General features: G+C 39.0%; 1 protein-coding gene across 5 annotated transcripts in view; it reads left to right on the forward strand.

The window, feature by feature from the left end:
* Positions 1-16,624, forward strand: part of COL14A1 (collagen type XIV alpha 1 chain) — a 212,549-nt gene that overhangs the window by 35,584 nt on the left and 160,341 nt on the right. For all 5 annotated transcript variants that reach the window (XM_027624793.2, XM_027624808.2, XM_027624828.2 and 2 more), the window contains exon 5: positions 3,051-3,140. In XM_027624793.2, the coding sequence (XP_027480594.1) occupies positions 3,051-3,140 (90 nt within the window). The remainder of the gene's footprint in view (positions 1-3,050; positions 3,141-16,624) is intronic.

Genomic DNA, 16,624 nt, shown 5'->3' on the forward strand with positions numbered 1-16,624 from the left:
AATTCTGGACATCGTTTCAAATAACAATAGCTTTTCAAATCCTGCCATTAGATTAATCCACAAATCTGGGAGGCTGTGGGATTTATCCATGAATCTAGAACTGTGTGTTGTTCCAGCTGGATTTTCTGCCCCTCTCTCCTTTTTTTTTCTTCCTCTTCTAAGTAATGTTTTATGGCATATATTTTGTGATTTTTTTTTTTTAATTAAAAAGCCCCCGACTTGGTTAACCTGCTACCTCTTAAAATTTCTGAACAAAGACATTTGGTAAATCCACCTGTTAGTAGTTCATGCAGATGTTTTAAACATGACATTCTTTTGAGATTCACATTATCTGGAAGCTCTGGAAAAGGTTTTTTATGTTACTTCCAATATAAATCAGCTTCTGTCTGCCTTTATTGGCACTATACTTGCGTTTCTGGCCTCTGACATTTCAACATGAGTAAGCGAAATAACTCTTCTTAAAGTTTATGAGAAGCAGTGAAAGGACCTGGAGACATTTTACTTTAGACTGAAGTCATTGCAATTGATTATTCCAGATAGTCCATTGACTGAGCATCCTAACAAACAGGTAACATGAAAAATCTTTGCCAATAGCTAGTTACTGAAAACACTTCAAAGGAAATGCAATTGTTTTCAGCTTGCTTAGCTCTGCTGAAATTATCTTATTGAGACAGTCTAACTGGTAAGTTGGATAACTTATATGTAAGCAGATATATTTTTTAGCTACATCATTATTATTGTCACGGATTTGTTCTTTCCAAGTAAAAGTTTGCAACAGTGATATTAAAAGAACTTTGGATGGTTTTCTTTTTCATTTTGCTCCTTGTGAGATGGAGCTAAAGTCTGGTTTCCCCTCCCTGGAAAACTTCCACGGTTGGGTCCAGGAAAATGATGATCCAGACAAATGCTGTGCACCTAAGTTTGCAGTTAGTGTAGAGATTTGAAGTCCTCATAAGTCCATCTTCTGATACACAGGGAAGCATGAGAAACAATGCTTTTGGATTTTGAAGATAGAAAGGCATGTCTGATCTGGTGTGTGTATTTGGCCAAGCAAATCAAGCATGGCCTCAAGTTTTCTCATCCGCAAGTGGGGGTAATGATATATGCCTATTACTGTGGGTTAATGCACTTCAGCACATAGTAGGACATGGTTGCTGTTGTCATGATTAATGCCACTTTGCTTATGACAGTCTGTTTTCCAGTTTAGTTTGCCTCCTGCATGAGGAAGACAGCAGCTTGGTGTGACATTGACATATGTGTTGCATGTTATATGTAACGTAGGGGCACAATTGAAAGTGACTGTTATATATTATATATGTATATAATATCAGAATGGTTTATGGCCCTATTTTGGCAAATTTTCTTTTTGGCCTCCATTTTCCTCTCTGGAATGACATTTTGCTAATCTCTGCCTGCAAAATCTTGCTCATCTTTCAAGTCTGGCTCAAATGTCACCTTCCCTGTGAGGTTTCCCTAAGTCTCCACCTCTGGAATTATTCTTTGCCAGATCTATTTCTGCTTCTATGAACACTCAGCACATTTGTTCTCATATTAAAATTGCAGATTTCTTTTACAGGATGTAAGCAACTTGAGGCCATGACCTATGGGTGGGTGGGGTTGAAGATATATATTTGGAAATTATCCACAGAAGGGTGAGCATTAAAATTGTGGGGCAATAAAATTATAGGCGGGGTGTGCAGAGATACAGGGCAAATTTAGTATATGATCATGTTTCAGGAATGGAAGCAGAAAAAGGATCCAAAAAATGAGAATATAAAGGACGGGTCAGAGGAATACAAGAAAATCCAGGATAATGCCTTGGTAAAACTGACAAAGAAAAGAATTTAAAGAAGGGGGTGTTCCAAAGTGGTTAAGGCTTGTAAAGAAGTCAGAGAGTGAGGTCTGAAAAAAATGGATTTAGAAAGTTAGAGGGTCAGTGGGAACAGCAGGATCAAGGCATTTTATTATTATTATTATTAATTATTATTTTAATCTTGGAATTTAACCTCTAGGTACCAGAAAGCCAAGGATGGTTTCTAAGGAAACAAATAACAGAACTAGAGCAACATGACCTTGGCAACTGGCAAGTCTCAAACCCCTTCAGCAGAGGGATGGAAATCAGTAGAAAGAAGAGGAGGGGGGCGATGATAGAGACAGGGTTAATGGAATAACACCCTAGAGAAGGCAGGAAGGAAGGTTCAGAGGAAATCATTCCTTCCCCTACATAGCCCACCCTGCAATAAATCTGCTGATTTCCATTAAGTGAATGCAACAATTAAATGCGATAGCTCACCAGAGGATCCCTTCTGCCTTTTCATGGGTGTTTTATTTGTGCAGAAACCATTGCCATTGGCGGTGGTCTGAGCTGACGCAGACAAGTTAAGGTGCCAAGCAATAGCAGGAAACTGCTGTGGAGTATAAGCAGTGGAGAGTGAAGGCATGAAGGAGTAGATTGGTATGGGTTTATTAATTCTGGGCCCCTGAATAGTTCATACCGAAACTGACGAAGAAATCCTACTACTTATTAGTAGGGAAGCTTTTTTTTTTTTTAAGTTTGGAAGGAAATTATTTTGGATTCTTCACCTTCTGTTGCAGACAGACCAACTCCAAATGAAGATATTTGTGGCCAAGATCTTTCTAGAACAGGGGCCAACTCATAGGCCTTGTTCAGAGACCAGAAGATATGGCTTGAATCCTAGGCCAATACTTTCTGGTTTTATGAAATATGTTTTAATTACTTAGCCTCCTGGTCTTTCCTTCCCTCATGTAGGAAAAGGGGGTAATCATGCTGATTTTATAGCAGGTTGAATTTATTTGATACATCTGCCCATAGTGAGTACTCGACCAAAAGAATTCCTTAAGTGTTTTCCACACCTTCCCACGAGGAGGTGAAATAAAATAGCATTTCCAGTCTTTGGGAATGGAATTCTACCATGGAGCTAATTTCTACCTAATACTCTCGATAGTTGCAAGGGTTTTAGTAAAAATCATTGAATATTTTCTTTTAGACTTTAACACGACATGTTGCTATGTTTCTCCTTTTCTTCCAGTTAAAGATTTGGAAAAAAGAAAGGAACCAAAACCCAGAGTCAAGGCTGTGGATAAAGGAAATGGGAATAAGCCATCTCCACCTGAAGAAGGTCAGATTTTTTTTTTTTTATTTGCTCATTTGGGGGTTGAGTTGTTTTAATAACACAAGCAGTACACACATACCTGGCCATTGGCCCCATCACGACATTCCTTCCCTCCTCATACCCGCCGCCACTACTTTTGTCTCCCTTCCTCTCCATCTTCAGTACCTTGCCAAGTTCTCTTGGATTTATTTTCTATTGAAATACTGGACAGAGTCTGTTCATTTCTTTCCATGTCTATTGCCAGTACTCAGCAAAGCTGCCATTTCTTTTCTGGTATACAGGATTATTTAGCAAAATCTCAATTTGTTTTCTACTGAGAAGCTTGAAGAATCTTTTCAAAACAAATCTGACCTTACACTCTCCCCACACACACCTTAGAACCCGTTCAATAGCTTCCCACTGCTCTTGGAACCTTCAAGCCCTGCCTACCCTTGGAATTTACCTGTCCCTTCCTCTCCTTCCTTATCAAACAGCTCACTGCTTTCTAGCCCCGCCGGCTCTTTCAGATCCTTTAAAGATCTGGTCTCTCTCTGCTGCATTGTCTGCATGAGACACTCCCCCCATCACCCACTCTGCGTAAATACCTCCTCTTTTACCTGCAAGGCTTTCTTTGAAACACTTTCCTGACTACTGTCCTCCTTTACAGGCTCTCATAGAACAACTGATTTTCTTTCACAGCATTTGCCATAGTTATAATTTCACATTTCCTGAATTGGATCCTTCTCTCATTAATTTTCAATGATTCTCCTTTTTGTTATATCCATTTTTAAGACTAAAATATCCAAGTACTGCTTTAGCTGTATCATGTAGATTTTGAGATTTATTATTAGCATTATGTAGCACATACTATTTTCTAATTTCCAGTAGGCTTTCTATTTTGATCCACAAGTTACTTAGAAATGTATTATTTAATTTCCTTTTTTCTAGATTTTATTTATTTATTTATTTATTTATTTATTTGTTTGTTTGTTTGTTTAGAGAGTATATGAGCAAGGGGAGGGGGAGAGGGAGAGGGAGAGAGAATATCAAGCAGACTCTGCCCTGAGTGTGGAGCCTGTCACGGGGCTCAAACCCACAACCCTGAGATCATGACCTGAGCCACAATCAAGAGTTGGACACTCAAGTGACTGAGCCACCCAGGTGCCCCAGGATTGTATTATTTAATTTCTAAACTTATGGAGAGTTTTAAAAAAGATATTTATTTGTTTTTGGTGTTTAGCAAATTGCATTGTGATTGGAATATTTTTTAAAAATTTGTGGAGACTTATTTTATTGTTTAAATGTGGGCAATGAGAAAAATTTTAATCTCTTTCTCTAATGTATGATTTGTCCGTTTCTCTTTGTAACCCTGGTAATTTTCCTTTAAATAATGGGCTAGGTACATGTAAAATAAAAGTTGTATTTTCTCAGGGACTTTTTCTTTTGTAATGGTTCTCTTTATTTTTAGTAACTGAATATTTGACTTGAAGACAGTTTTGTTTAATATTAATATAGCAGTACCGGCTTAATTTTCTTTAGTAGTCACATAATACATTGATTCTCTATCCTTTAACTTTCACCCTGTTTGTGTCCTCAGGTTTAAGGTGAGTAATCTTGTGAAGAGCATTTAGTTAGATTTATAATATTATTTCTTACAATCTCTGTTTTTTGATTGGTGACTTTAGTCTACTTAGATTTGTTGAAGTTACTGAAAAGTTTGGGTTTGCTCCTTGTTGTGTGCTTTCTATTACTGTACATTTTTCCCTGTGTTTTCCCTCCTGTATGCCTGATTTATTTAGAATTGGTCAGTTTTTTAAAAATGCATTCCCCCCTGCACTGAACTAAAAGGTATTAGTAAAAAAAAAAACAAAAAACCCACAAAATTTTGTATACATTACCTTCAATTATCCATCTCCTGTATTTTACATAATTCATGGCAAATACATTTAGTTTATTTTTTATAAACTCATATATATATAAACTCATAAATATAATAACTCATAAAGTTATTATATTTATAATAATTATTATTTTAACAGCCAGGGTTTGTCTAGATTTTCCCATGTGTATGAATTTATTTGCTCAGCATTCCATCTTGTATGTCAGACCTTCTCTACATGTTCAGTTTCCTTTAGAGAAGATCTGTGTTGATAAACTCAATTTTATTCATACCAAAAATATCTTCACCAACCCCCCTTGGTGTTGAAAGATTAGCTGGGTGCCAGGCTGAGCGTTGTTGTCTCTAGCCATTTAAAAGATGTGTCACTATCTTCTGGCTCTTGTTTTTGACAAGCCTGTTGTCAGTCTAAAGGTTGTTCGTTTTCAGGTCATTTCTCTTGCACCACACCTACACCTCTGTCTATTTGTCTATCATCTATCATCTCTCTTGTTGTATCTTATATCTGCCTCAGACCCATATCACAGAATTCATTCTTACCCCTCTCTTTCCATATTTATAACCCTTTTGCAAGAGCCTTGGGAAACATGGCTCCCAATATCTTAAATATATCTGCTTACATGCTCAATCATAAAAGTAGTTTTAGAATTTCAAACCTATACACACAGTAAAAAAATCTATTAGAGTTCACTATATGCCTTTAGTGTGGGTGTATAATAAAACATCTGTGTTCAAAAGGATCTTGGGTTAGTTCTTTTCTTCCCTATTCATTGTGGTTTTGTCATTCATTTTTAATACAGCTGGATTAATTTATGAATGCATAAACATTAATGTGGTTCCAAGAACAAAAAAATTATACAAAGGGGTAATACTCAAGAGAAGTATCACTTTCCTTGTTTCATCTACCTAGTTTTACTCACCCCTTCTAAGTAACCAAACTCATTAGTTTCTGATTTATCTTTCCTATTTCTTTAAAAAAAAAAAACAGATTTGTAAATATTTTTCTGGAGGATTTTACATGTAAGTTCTCAGCTGAGTTTTGGCTTAGCATTCTTCACCATGTGGTGCTTTAAAAATGGCACTCAAGGTGAAATCTATCTTCTATCCATGGATTAGAGTTGGCCACAGAATTTAGCTGTAGCTTGATATTCCTAAATATTCTAAGTTCTTTATTTTTTCCCTGATTCACCTTCCTCCTGCCCTTTAAAATGAAAGATCACGTGAAGCGAATGAAATACAGGAAAATGGACAATGAAAAAGTAGGAATCACTTGGACATGTGCTTTGATAACTGTGATGAACACCCAACACAGACCTTCTCTAAAGGAAATTGAACATGTAGAGAAGGTCTGACGTACAAGATGGAATCCTGAGCAAATAAATTCATACAATGGGAAAATCTAGACAAACCCTGGCTGTTAAAATAATAATTATTATAAATATAATAACTTCAGCACTACATTTGCTTTACTCACTAAACACGATTATAGGGGCACCTGGCTGTCTTAGTCAGTTAAATGTCTGCCTTCAGCTCCAGTCATGATCCCAGGGCACTGGCTGTGGGGGAGAATTAGACAATTCTTACAAAAAGTAAGTTGTCAACAGTGGCGACAATCCAGGCAAGAGTTAGGGCTCCCAGGAGATTGGGGAAGAATGTTCACAGGGCCCGAAGGCAACAAGAAGGCCTTCCCCACCCAAGTTGTGATGTACCACTTGCCACATCCCCTCTTCCAAATGCGTTAGTCCTGTGATTCTCAGTGAACTCCGCTGCTCCTTGTTTTGTTTACAGTCTACAATTTTTGGTCCAGGAGTTGACATTTATAGTCGTTCAGATACAATCAGACATATTTCACATAATTTAGAATTTTGGTTTAAATGTAAAGAGCTAAGATCCTTAACAGAAGTTGCTGTACAGCTAAAGAGTTACTTGCTTTCAATCAACTGTACATGTTTCTTCAATAATCCAAAACAAACTCACAAACAAAAGTGGTATTTGCCTTTGAGCATAATACTGGCATGTTTGCCTCAACGGCTATTTCTCCTTGGTTGTCCAAACAGCTTTCTTCAGTTATTTTTGGTGTTTTGCACAAGAATGCAGAACCCGATTGAAAAAGATTATGAAACAGTTAGGAAAAGTTGCACAGAGTTTGTTTTTTTTCCCTCTTTGTGGTTTTTCAATTAAGACCTCTGACCCGCTTTGCTTTTTTTTTTTTTTAATAAAATAATTTTTTCTTTTTTTTTTTTGGTTTTCTACAATGAGGAGATAAGGTGAGGGTCTTTTTCTCCTAGGAAAAAAATGAAATGAGCACAAGTTATTCTTTTGAGGATTGGCAAACTATGTCTCACAGGCCATGTACAGTCTTGTTTTCTTAGATAAAGTTTTATTGGAACATAGCTGTGCTTGATCCTTTACATATTGTCTGTAGCTGCTTTCCCACAAAACCCGAGCTGAGCAGATGCAACAGGTATCCTATGACCTGCAAAGACTAAAACATTTCCTATCCTGCCCTCTTCAGAAAAAGATTGCTGTTTCTTATTTTTGAATGTGCTGGAACAGAATCATTTGATGAACCGAGTAATTTATTTCTTTCCTGAGAACAGCTGCTCTATGTTGGCATTTCCAGTAAGGATTGCGTAGATGTGCTCTCCCATGGAAACCTTCAGTGGATGCTGCTTCTCATACTAGCTATCCCATTTGACGTTTGTTTTAAATCTGAAACATGGCAACTCCCAAAAGTCGGTTGTGAGATTAAATTAGTTAACATGTGTCGAGTGCCTAGAACATAGTGAGTGCTACAGGAGTATTGGCTACTGGTACTACAATGTATAGTTTGCATGAGTCAATATAATCATGGGCCAGTCTTTCATGTTATTCATTTAACAATAAATGCATAGAGGAAGTTTGGTGATTACCCCTTAGTGCTGAGCACTGTGTTAGGCACTGGGAATTAACTGGTGATCACGGTAGGCAGGACTCTACCCTCACTCAACTAAGAGAGTCTGGCAGGGACTCAGCATCCTTAGAGAGGAGTCAGGCCTGCATTTACGTATCATCATTGTGGTTGAAAACAGCCAGGACACATGATTATTCTGAAGGTATATTTTTACTTCCTAGGTTTGCTTATTTCCTGTTAATAGTTTTATGGTTTCTTGGCTCACAGTTAAGAGATAAATTTGAAGTTTTACCACCTTTTCCACCGGTTATTCTGGGTCTTAGATCTACCAGGCTCAGGCAGGACTAGGAGTTCAGTTCAACAAGAGTGGGACTGCTGGGGGTCTGAATTTTGGTTAAGGCAGGAGTCAGAAGATCAGTGACAGCAAAGGGGAATGGGTGGGGCGTGAAGGTCAATGCTGGCTAGATCTGGACCCTTGGAAGTGAGAGGGGAGGGATTGGGTTCATTCATAAACTGGACATTGGAATCAGGTTCTGGGCTGGAAATCACGCATTAAAGTATTTAGACGGGTGCCTGGCTCCCAGACATGCTTGGTAGATGTTTCCCTCTCCTTTTCCTTCTTCTTCTGCTTCTCATCCCCTTCCTCCTTTTCCTTTCTTTTCTTTATTGTTATAGTAACTATTATCTAGACAGCTGATACAGTGTGCCAGCAATGGCACCGGGGTGGACTAAAATATCTCCGCTCATATGCACAGGGAGAGTTTGAGGAAGGGTCTCTGTCTACCCTGTGCTCTGAATGAGGGAAAACGTCTTGAGAATTCATAACCATGGGCCTATACTATGTTCAAATTAAGCATTCAGATTTACCCTCTTCAAGTGCTCTGGGATTCTTCCATTCAAGAGATTACTATAAAAATTGCTCAGAGTTGGTAAAAGTAGGGTGCCTGACAGATACAAACACAAAATCACGTTTGAGGCACAACAAATAACTCAAATTCTAAAGATAGCCACAGATAAAGCAATGTCAAGAAAGAGCTCATAATCCAAACTTTTGAAACACAGAAGTAAACCATGTGCCATGAGTAAGAATCAGAAGACACAGAAGGGTGGTCTCAGAATCCCATGGATTTCAATTGTGGAATGATTACATAAAGACTATAAAATAAACAATATTATTAAAGTCATAGAAATATTCAAAACAAGAGAAGAGATTGGCAGACTACGAAAAAGAGAATATGTAGATTTGAGAAGGGATCAAAAAGAACATAAAGAGTCCTGAGGAGCCTAAATAGATAGCCACACCCTGAATCCTTGTTGGGGAAAAGGTAGAATGTCAGATTCAAAGATAAGATTTCAAAAGGCAAAATCAGAATGAGGAGGAATAGAAGGAGTGGTTGAAACCATTTCTAAATGACAGAGACCTAGCTATATGCTGTTGTATGTTCTTCAGTTTTCTGGCGTATTAAATAAAACCCCTGTTTTGAGGGATGCCTGGGTGGCTCAGGGGGTGAAACCTCTGACTCTTGATTTCAGCTCAGGTCATGATCTCAGGGTTATCAGATTGAGCCCCGTGTTGGGCTCTGCACTGGGTGTGGATCCTGCTTGAGATTCTCTCTCTCCCTCTGCCCCTCCCCCATTAAAAAACCCCACTGTTTTTAAAAAGTGATGTTAAGTAATTTTATTTATTAACTTATTAAGAAAAAGGTTGAGAAGTTCAAGTTCAGCTTGCTCAATAAACTGGTGACTTGAGGAAGAAAAAATTAATTAATTTAAAAAAAAAAAAGGTTGAGAAATCCTGATCTGTTACAGGTGTGTGACAGAAAAGCTGTGATGTAATTATGGTCCTGTTTCCCCTTACTTCTTCCCTCCAAGAATTCCATACCATTTCACAGAAGCACAGAGCAAGCAAAGAATTGTCTCTCAGGTATAAGGCATTAGACACATCATAGGTCCCTGAGTCTGGGTAAACATGCTCAAAGGAGACATCAGAAGATGATATGAATTGCTTTCCAGCTTGAGGTTTAAGAGAATAAAGAAAAACATTTTCATCAGAATACCTTTTCCTTCCCATACGGAACTTTCTTCCCCCCCGCCCCTTGTTTTCCTTATTACTTTGGGAGACCACTGTGGCTTGGAATACAGCACACAGGTTTTGTGGTCAAACATCTCTTGCAGTGAAATCTTCCCTCGCTTGCTACCTAGCCATGCAAACTTAGGCATACAGCAGCACCCCCTTATCTGCGGGGGATGCGTTCCAAGACCCGCAGTGGGTACCTGAAATCAACGGATGGTACCGAACGCTCTATATACGAAGTTTTTTCCCTATATGTGAATACCTATGATAAAATTTAATTTGTAAATTAGGCACAGTGAGAGATTAACAACAAGAACTACTAATAAAATAGAATAATTATAACAATACACTGTCATAAAAGTTCCATCAATGTGGTCTCTCTTCCTCTCTCAAAATTACCTTAGAGTCCCATACTCACCTTCTTCTCCTTGTGAAGATGTGAGATAATAAAATGCTGGCATGATGAGATGAAGTGAGGGGAATGATGTAGGCACTGTGATGAAGCATTAGGCTACTCTTGTCCTTCTGATGATACTTTAGGGGGGGATCACCTACTTTTAGACCGCGATGACCACGGGATAAGGGAGGCCCATGGGTGAGGGGGGACTACTGCATTAACCTCTCTAAGCCCTAGTTTCTTCATTGGCAAAAGCAGCATAATAGTCAAAATAAGCATGCAGGGATGCGAGGATGAACCGCTGGCCCATGGATGACAGGCCTGGGACATCTCAGGCACCTAAGGACTGTCAGTCTCCAACCTATTTTCCATTTCCTGTTTCCTTAATGTCTTCATTTCAAAGAGAAAATAACATACAGAATGCAATAGAGTGTCTTACATTATCAACAGCTATTTGTTGAATATTTGGACGCGGCTTGTTTTAGACTCAAGGCGAGAGGGTCACAGTCCTGTGGAGAAGGTTCAGAAAGACTGTGTTAACAGAAAGAAGTCTTTATCATAAAAAAGGCAGAAAGCTGATTTCTGGGGTTTTTTTCCTTGATGTGAAGCATTGCAGTTCATGTTTTCAGGGATTCAGAGAGATACAAAGCAGGATCAGTCATTCAGAAAATAATCATTGAACACTTGCAAAGTATGTTATACCTGTGTATATAAAATGACAGGATCTCCTGAGGGTAAGGGGATGAGACTCTCCTCTCCTCCGCACTTGATAAGACATTGTAGAAGGATTTTGACACCTTGTCTCTGGACCTCCAACAAATTTTATCATTCTTAGCCTGTGACTTCTCTGGTAGTAAGAGATCATAGTCCTTCCTTAAAGAAGTTTTTAAATGTCCTCATTTTTTGAAAGATTTTATTTATTTATTTGATATAGAGAGCCATGAGCGAGAGTGAGAAAGAGCACGCACAAGCAGCAGGGGTGGAGGGAGGGGGGTAGAGGGAGAGGGAGAAGCAGGTTCCCCGCCGAGCAGGGAGTCCAATGCGGGCTCGATCCCAGGACCCTGAGATCATGATCATGACCTGAACCAAAGGCAGAGGCTTAACTGACTGAGCCCCCCAGGAGCCCCTCAAGTATCCTCATTTTTAAAAGCACTTGTAATGTATGGGTTTTTTTTTAAATCAAATACTTTACAGCTGTGAGCCCCGCTATAGATTTTGGTAGTCTGTCCCCTGTAGGAATGCTTAGTCTTGTCTGACTGATACCTTCCTTCTTGTCTAAGAATTTTGTATTAAACATCTTCTTTCTATACCTGCAGCCCTGACTGTTGGTGTCAGATTGAGTAGGTGTCTCAGCCTTAGAAATTGCAAAATGTCAGAATCTGTTTGTTATGGATGAGTTGGAATTACAGAAATGATTGGTTGCGTTTTTCAGAAAATCACCTAGCAACCAAAGTGAACATACACCCAAATCACGTAGTACTATACACAGACGTGAAAATAAATGTGAATGCAATACACTGGCTTCTGAAGTTGAGAAAGTTTTGTTTTTAAATAAAGCTGTTCAGGTGAAAGAGCATCTCTTGAGCCTGTATTATCTTAGAAAAATCAGGAAATAACCAGGTAATTAAACAAATAAATTTTAGAGCAAACTCTATGTAAAAGTATTTTAAAAGGACCATATATTTTTCAAGGAAGTAAAATCTATTTTAGGTATTTTGCATAGGGGTAAGTAAAGTTTGGAGAGGATAGGTGGAAACAAATGGTGGGGGGCAGAAGGGGGGATAAAAATTGAGTCACAAGTCTCAGAGATGGCACCATTTTGGGGGAAGAAGAGGGTAATTTTATTAGAATGAAGTGTGGAATAAATAGGGACGGGTCAAGTGGACTTGAATTATGGAAAGCTTTGAAGAGTACCATGAATAGTTCAGGTTTAATTTGGTAGGTGGGGGAAGGAAGAAATAATCTCAGAATTTCAAATGGGAAGGTGCTTAGAGAGCCGTGTAGTTCCATCAGTTGAGAGGATGATTGAGACCTGTCAGTAATGCCCTTGAGGGTTGACTTGCATCTGCTTTCATTGACAGAGATCTCACTGTTTCCCGAGGCAGGGGTCTATGGAAATCTTGACTGTTACTTCTTTCTTGAGTTGAGGTGAAATCTGTTTCCTTGTGGGCATACAGAACCCTACTAATCTATCCTTTGTATGACGGTCCTTTAAATATTTGAAGACAGCTATAGTGTCTTCTCCTGGTCCCTTATAGCTTTTGAGCAGAGAAGAAATGTAATGAATGTGATATTTATGGGACTGTCAGTTACTGTTAAGATGCAGGGCTCTGAGTGACAGCTGAGATGTTCTTTTGGTTGTGTTTCGGGGATTGGGCTTCATATGCCTACAAGTTGTCATGGTATTATTCATCCCGGGTTGGATAGAGGGCAAGTGGGTATGACTTTGATTTCATGCTCTTTTTAATGGCTCCCTCCCTCCTCTCTCCCCCCTCCCCTCTTCCCTTATTCCTTCCTTCCCTCTCCCTTCCTTCCTTGCAAATACTTCTGTGAAGGGAGTTGCATAGGACAATAGCTAAGTGGTTCAGGCTTTGGCGTTAGTCCTGGATTTGAATTTCAGCTTTTCCACCTCCTCAGTGTGAGATGATGGGCAAGTTACTTAACCTTTCTAAGCTTCTAACCTTTCTTTTTCAGTGGAGTGAGAAGAACACCTACCTTGTAGGATTAATATCAGGCTTAAATGGAAAAGATACAGGCAAAGCATCTGGTGAAAGCAGTCACTCAATGGCAGGTCTTTTTATTATTGTAAAAAAAGGAAGTGAAGACAACACTGCAGTCAATAAATAAATAAATAACTACACATATATATATATAACTATGTAACTATATAACTATATATCTATATCAATATCTATACCTATCTATATCTATCTTTCTATAGATAGAGAGATAGAGAGATAGATAGATATAAAGAAATTTATTATAAGGAATTGGCTCACCTGATTATGGAGGCTAAGAAGTCTGCAGGTGTGCCACCAGCAAGCTGGAGACACAGGAGAGCTGATGGTGTAAGTTTTAGTCTGCAAACTGGCAGGCTTGAGGTCCAAGCAGAGCCAATGTTTCAGGTTGAGTCCGCTGCTCCAGCTCAAGGCAGTTAGGCAGGAGCAGTACCCTTCTCCTCAGTCTTTTGTTCTGTTTAGGTCTTCAGTCAATTGGATGAGGAATGTGCTTACTCCATCTATAGATTCAAATGTTAATGTCATCCTGAAACAACCCTCACAGACACCCCCAGAATGACATTCAACCAAATGTCTGGGCACTTTGTGGACCAGTCAAGTTGATACATAAAATTAACCATTCTACTATGTATCCTATTTCTAGAAAGTAAGGAGTCCTGCAAAAAAAATAACAACAGAATAAAGGAAGAGAGTGACAGAGGAGTGCTGTTTTAGGTAGGGCAGTCATCTGTCAGGGATGCTCTGAAAGGTAAGACTAGACTAAATGAGTGCTCAGCTCACTCTGATTCATGTGAATGAACACAGCTGAGATGAGCCCTCTGGTCCCCACCTGCTAGATGGACAACTTGTAACATTAATATGACAGATAACTAGTGACCATCCGTGTTGTATTGAGGACATTTTCTATGGTGGTGGTACATGGTCTGATGAAAAAGGCACGTTGGACCAAACCTTTGGAAGACTGGGCATCCAGTACTGACTGTGGAGTAACCACTGATACATTCACTTGTCTCTCTGAACCTCAATTTCTTTTCTAAAAAATGAGGACAGTAATGGTACCCCCGAGAACGTTAAAAGAACCAGAATGTGCCAATGTACTGAGAAGCCCTTTTTAGAACCATTGGTAAAATAGTGTTAACTCTTTTTAAAAAAATCGTCAGTGATGTAGCTGAAGCCAATCTTGGAAGTGAGCTTTTGGTTTGGAAATCTGCACTTAACCTCATGAGTGACTTAAGTGAAAAATTGTTTTGTGACCACAGTTTTCCTTCAGATGTCTTGGTTAATGAATGGCCTAGCTAGGTATTTTGCTAGTGGCATAGAAAAAATAATTTGAAGCCACTAAATGAATCTGACCAGTTGTGGTGAAAATCATCGTGAGATTTTCTGAGTGCATATTAAGATAATGTGAGTAAAAATAGTACATGCTCTCCTTTCGTTCAGCTTCGCCTCCTGCATTGGATAAATAGCAAGGAAGACAGGCAAATCTGATACCTAAATATCTGTAATCCACTTTCCCAGTGTGGCAGTGCGCCAGGGTGGGAGGAGAGACCAAGTTTAACTGAGCCGTCATGGTTTGTTTTTCTAGTGCCTTGCTGGAGGTATGAATTGTATGAAAAGAGGAATTCCTTTTTAACAACACAGTTCAATGTAGTTCACATTCATTGATGTGCTTCTTGCCAAAAGCTGAACCGGAACAAAGGAGATAAAAAGAGAGGATGCAAAGTTCTTTTCTCTCAATGAGTTCAGTCAAATCAGGGAGATAGAAATGGAAACAAATCATAATAGTCCAGGGTTATGAATATAGCAAACCATGTACAAATGCAGAGGCAGTAAAGAGGGGCAGATAATGAGTCCCGTCTGAGGACTATTGGAAAAGCTATGGAGTTGTGAAGTGTGACCTGGGTTTTGAAGAATGAATGGGAGTTTGCCTGGCAGAAAAAGGTTGCTTCTGTCAATTCTCTCTTTTCTGTTTTCATTAACTATGTTGGTGAACACTTTTATCCATGAATACGTTGTAAATATTTCTATTTAAGCCATAATTAGGTCATTAATTTGAATGCTATTAGAACAAAAAGAATAACATGGTACAAAAGGAAGACTTTTAATTTGGTAATTTCATGTCATTCTCACCAAAGTAACACCTCCGCCTCCACACAATTACTCTTTATATCATGTTTATTTTTATAAAGCATTTTTAAAAATCTGAACTTATGTTGTTTTGCTAGAGTGTGTTTCTTCTTACCAAGAATTTAAGCAGCTGGAAGGCAAGAACTTTGTTGTGTTCCTGATTGCCCAGAACAGTGCTTGGCATATAGTAAATATTAAATACATAATAAATAAATAAATAAATATTATCCAGAAAATTAGTCTCATAATATCAAATTAATAAACAAGTTTAGAGTAGACTGGTTTATACTAATTCAGGGTGGTTGTATTTTTTTTTTTTTTTCATGAATAGCTTTTCAGCCCACTGAAAAGCTTTTATTAAAAACCCTGGGGCAGTAGGTGGTTGGGGAGGGTTCAGTTCTGCTGCTTGATTCTGGAGGGATTGGCCTGGAGCACAGCCCCTGTGGACAGGTAGGGGTGCTTGAATTAACTTGTATTTTCAACACAAAATTCTTTCAGGATGTCAGTAGCACAGTGAAATTGGTATAAAATGACTGTTAAAGAGATGCTTTTCACATGGGCTATTTAAGTACTAAGTACATTACATTTGGAAGGGAAAAAGTTTTAGACAATTGGCAATGCTTGCAAATGGCATATACTAGCTCTGGCGGTCGCCGCAGGGGCCAATTCTGTGGGACACCGCTTCATATGGACTTTTTCCTCTGCTTTCTAAATTTGTATGATGTAGAGTGCCTTACAGAAGTCTGTATAGCCCATGGGGCCCATGAGTGGCTCAGTTGGTTAAGCCTCTGATTCTTGATTTCAGCTCAGGTCATGATCTCAGGGTCCTGAGATCGAGCCCCACATTGGGCTCCACGCTCAGCAGGGAGTTGGCTTGAAATTCCCTCTCCCTCTGCCTCTCCCCCCACTTGTGCTCTCTCTCTCTCAACTAAATAAATAAAACCTTTTCTTTATTTTTTTTAAAGAAGTCTATACAGCCCTGTGGCTAAAAGCTTAGGTTTTATTTTGTTTTTAATTTTTATTTATTTATTTTTTTAGAGAGAGAGAGAAAGCATGGAGGGGAGTGGCAGAAGGAGAGGGGGAGAGAGAGAGAATCTCAAGCAGACTCCCCGCTGAGCACAGAGCCTGACAGAGGGCTCAATCTCCCGAGACCATGAGATCATGAGATCATGACCTGAGCTGAAGCCAAGAGTCAGTCCCTTAACGACTGAGCTACTCAGGAGCCCCCCAAAGCTTAGATTTTAAAGACATGGTACTGGGGTCAAAACCCCAGGTTTGCCACCTCTTCACTCTGTCACCCCTTGGGCAAACCACTCAGCCCATGTATATCATCCTTTTTGGCCAGAAGTGGGACCAATAAAAAATGGTACGTGCATCATAGAGCT

The sequence above is a fragment of the Zalophus californianus genome, chromosome 4 (assembly GCF_009762305.2).
Source record: "Zalophus californianus isolate mZalCal1 chromosome 4, mZalCal1.pri.v2, whole genome shotgun sequence".
NCBI classification, from domain to species: Eukaryota; Metazoa; Chordata; class Mammalia; order Carnivora; family Otariidae; genus Zalophus; species Zalophus californianus.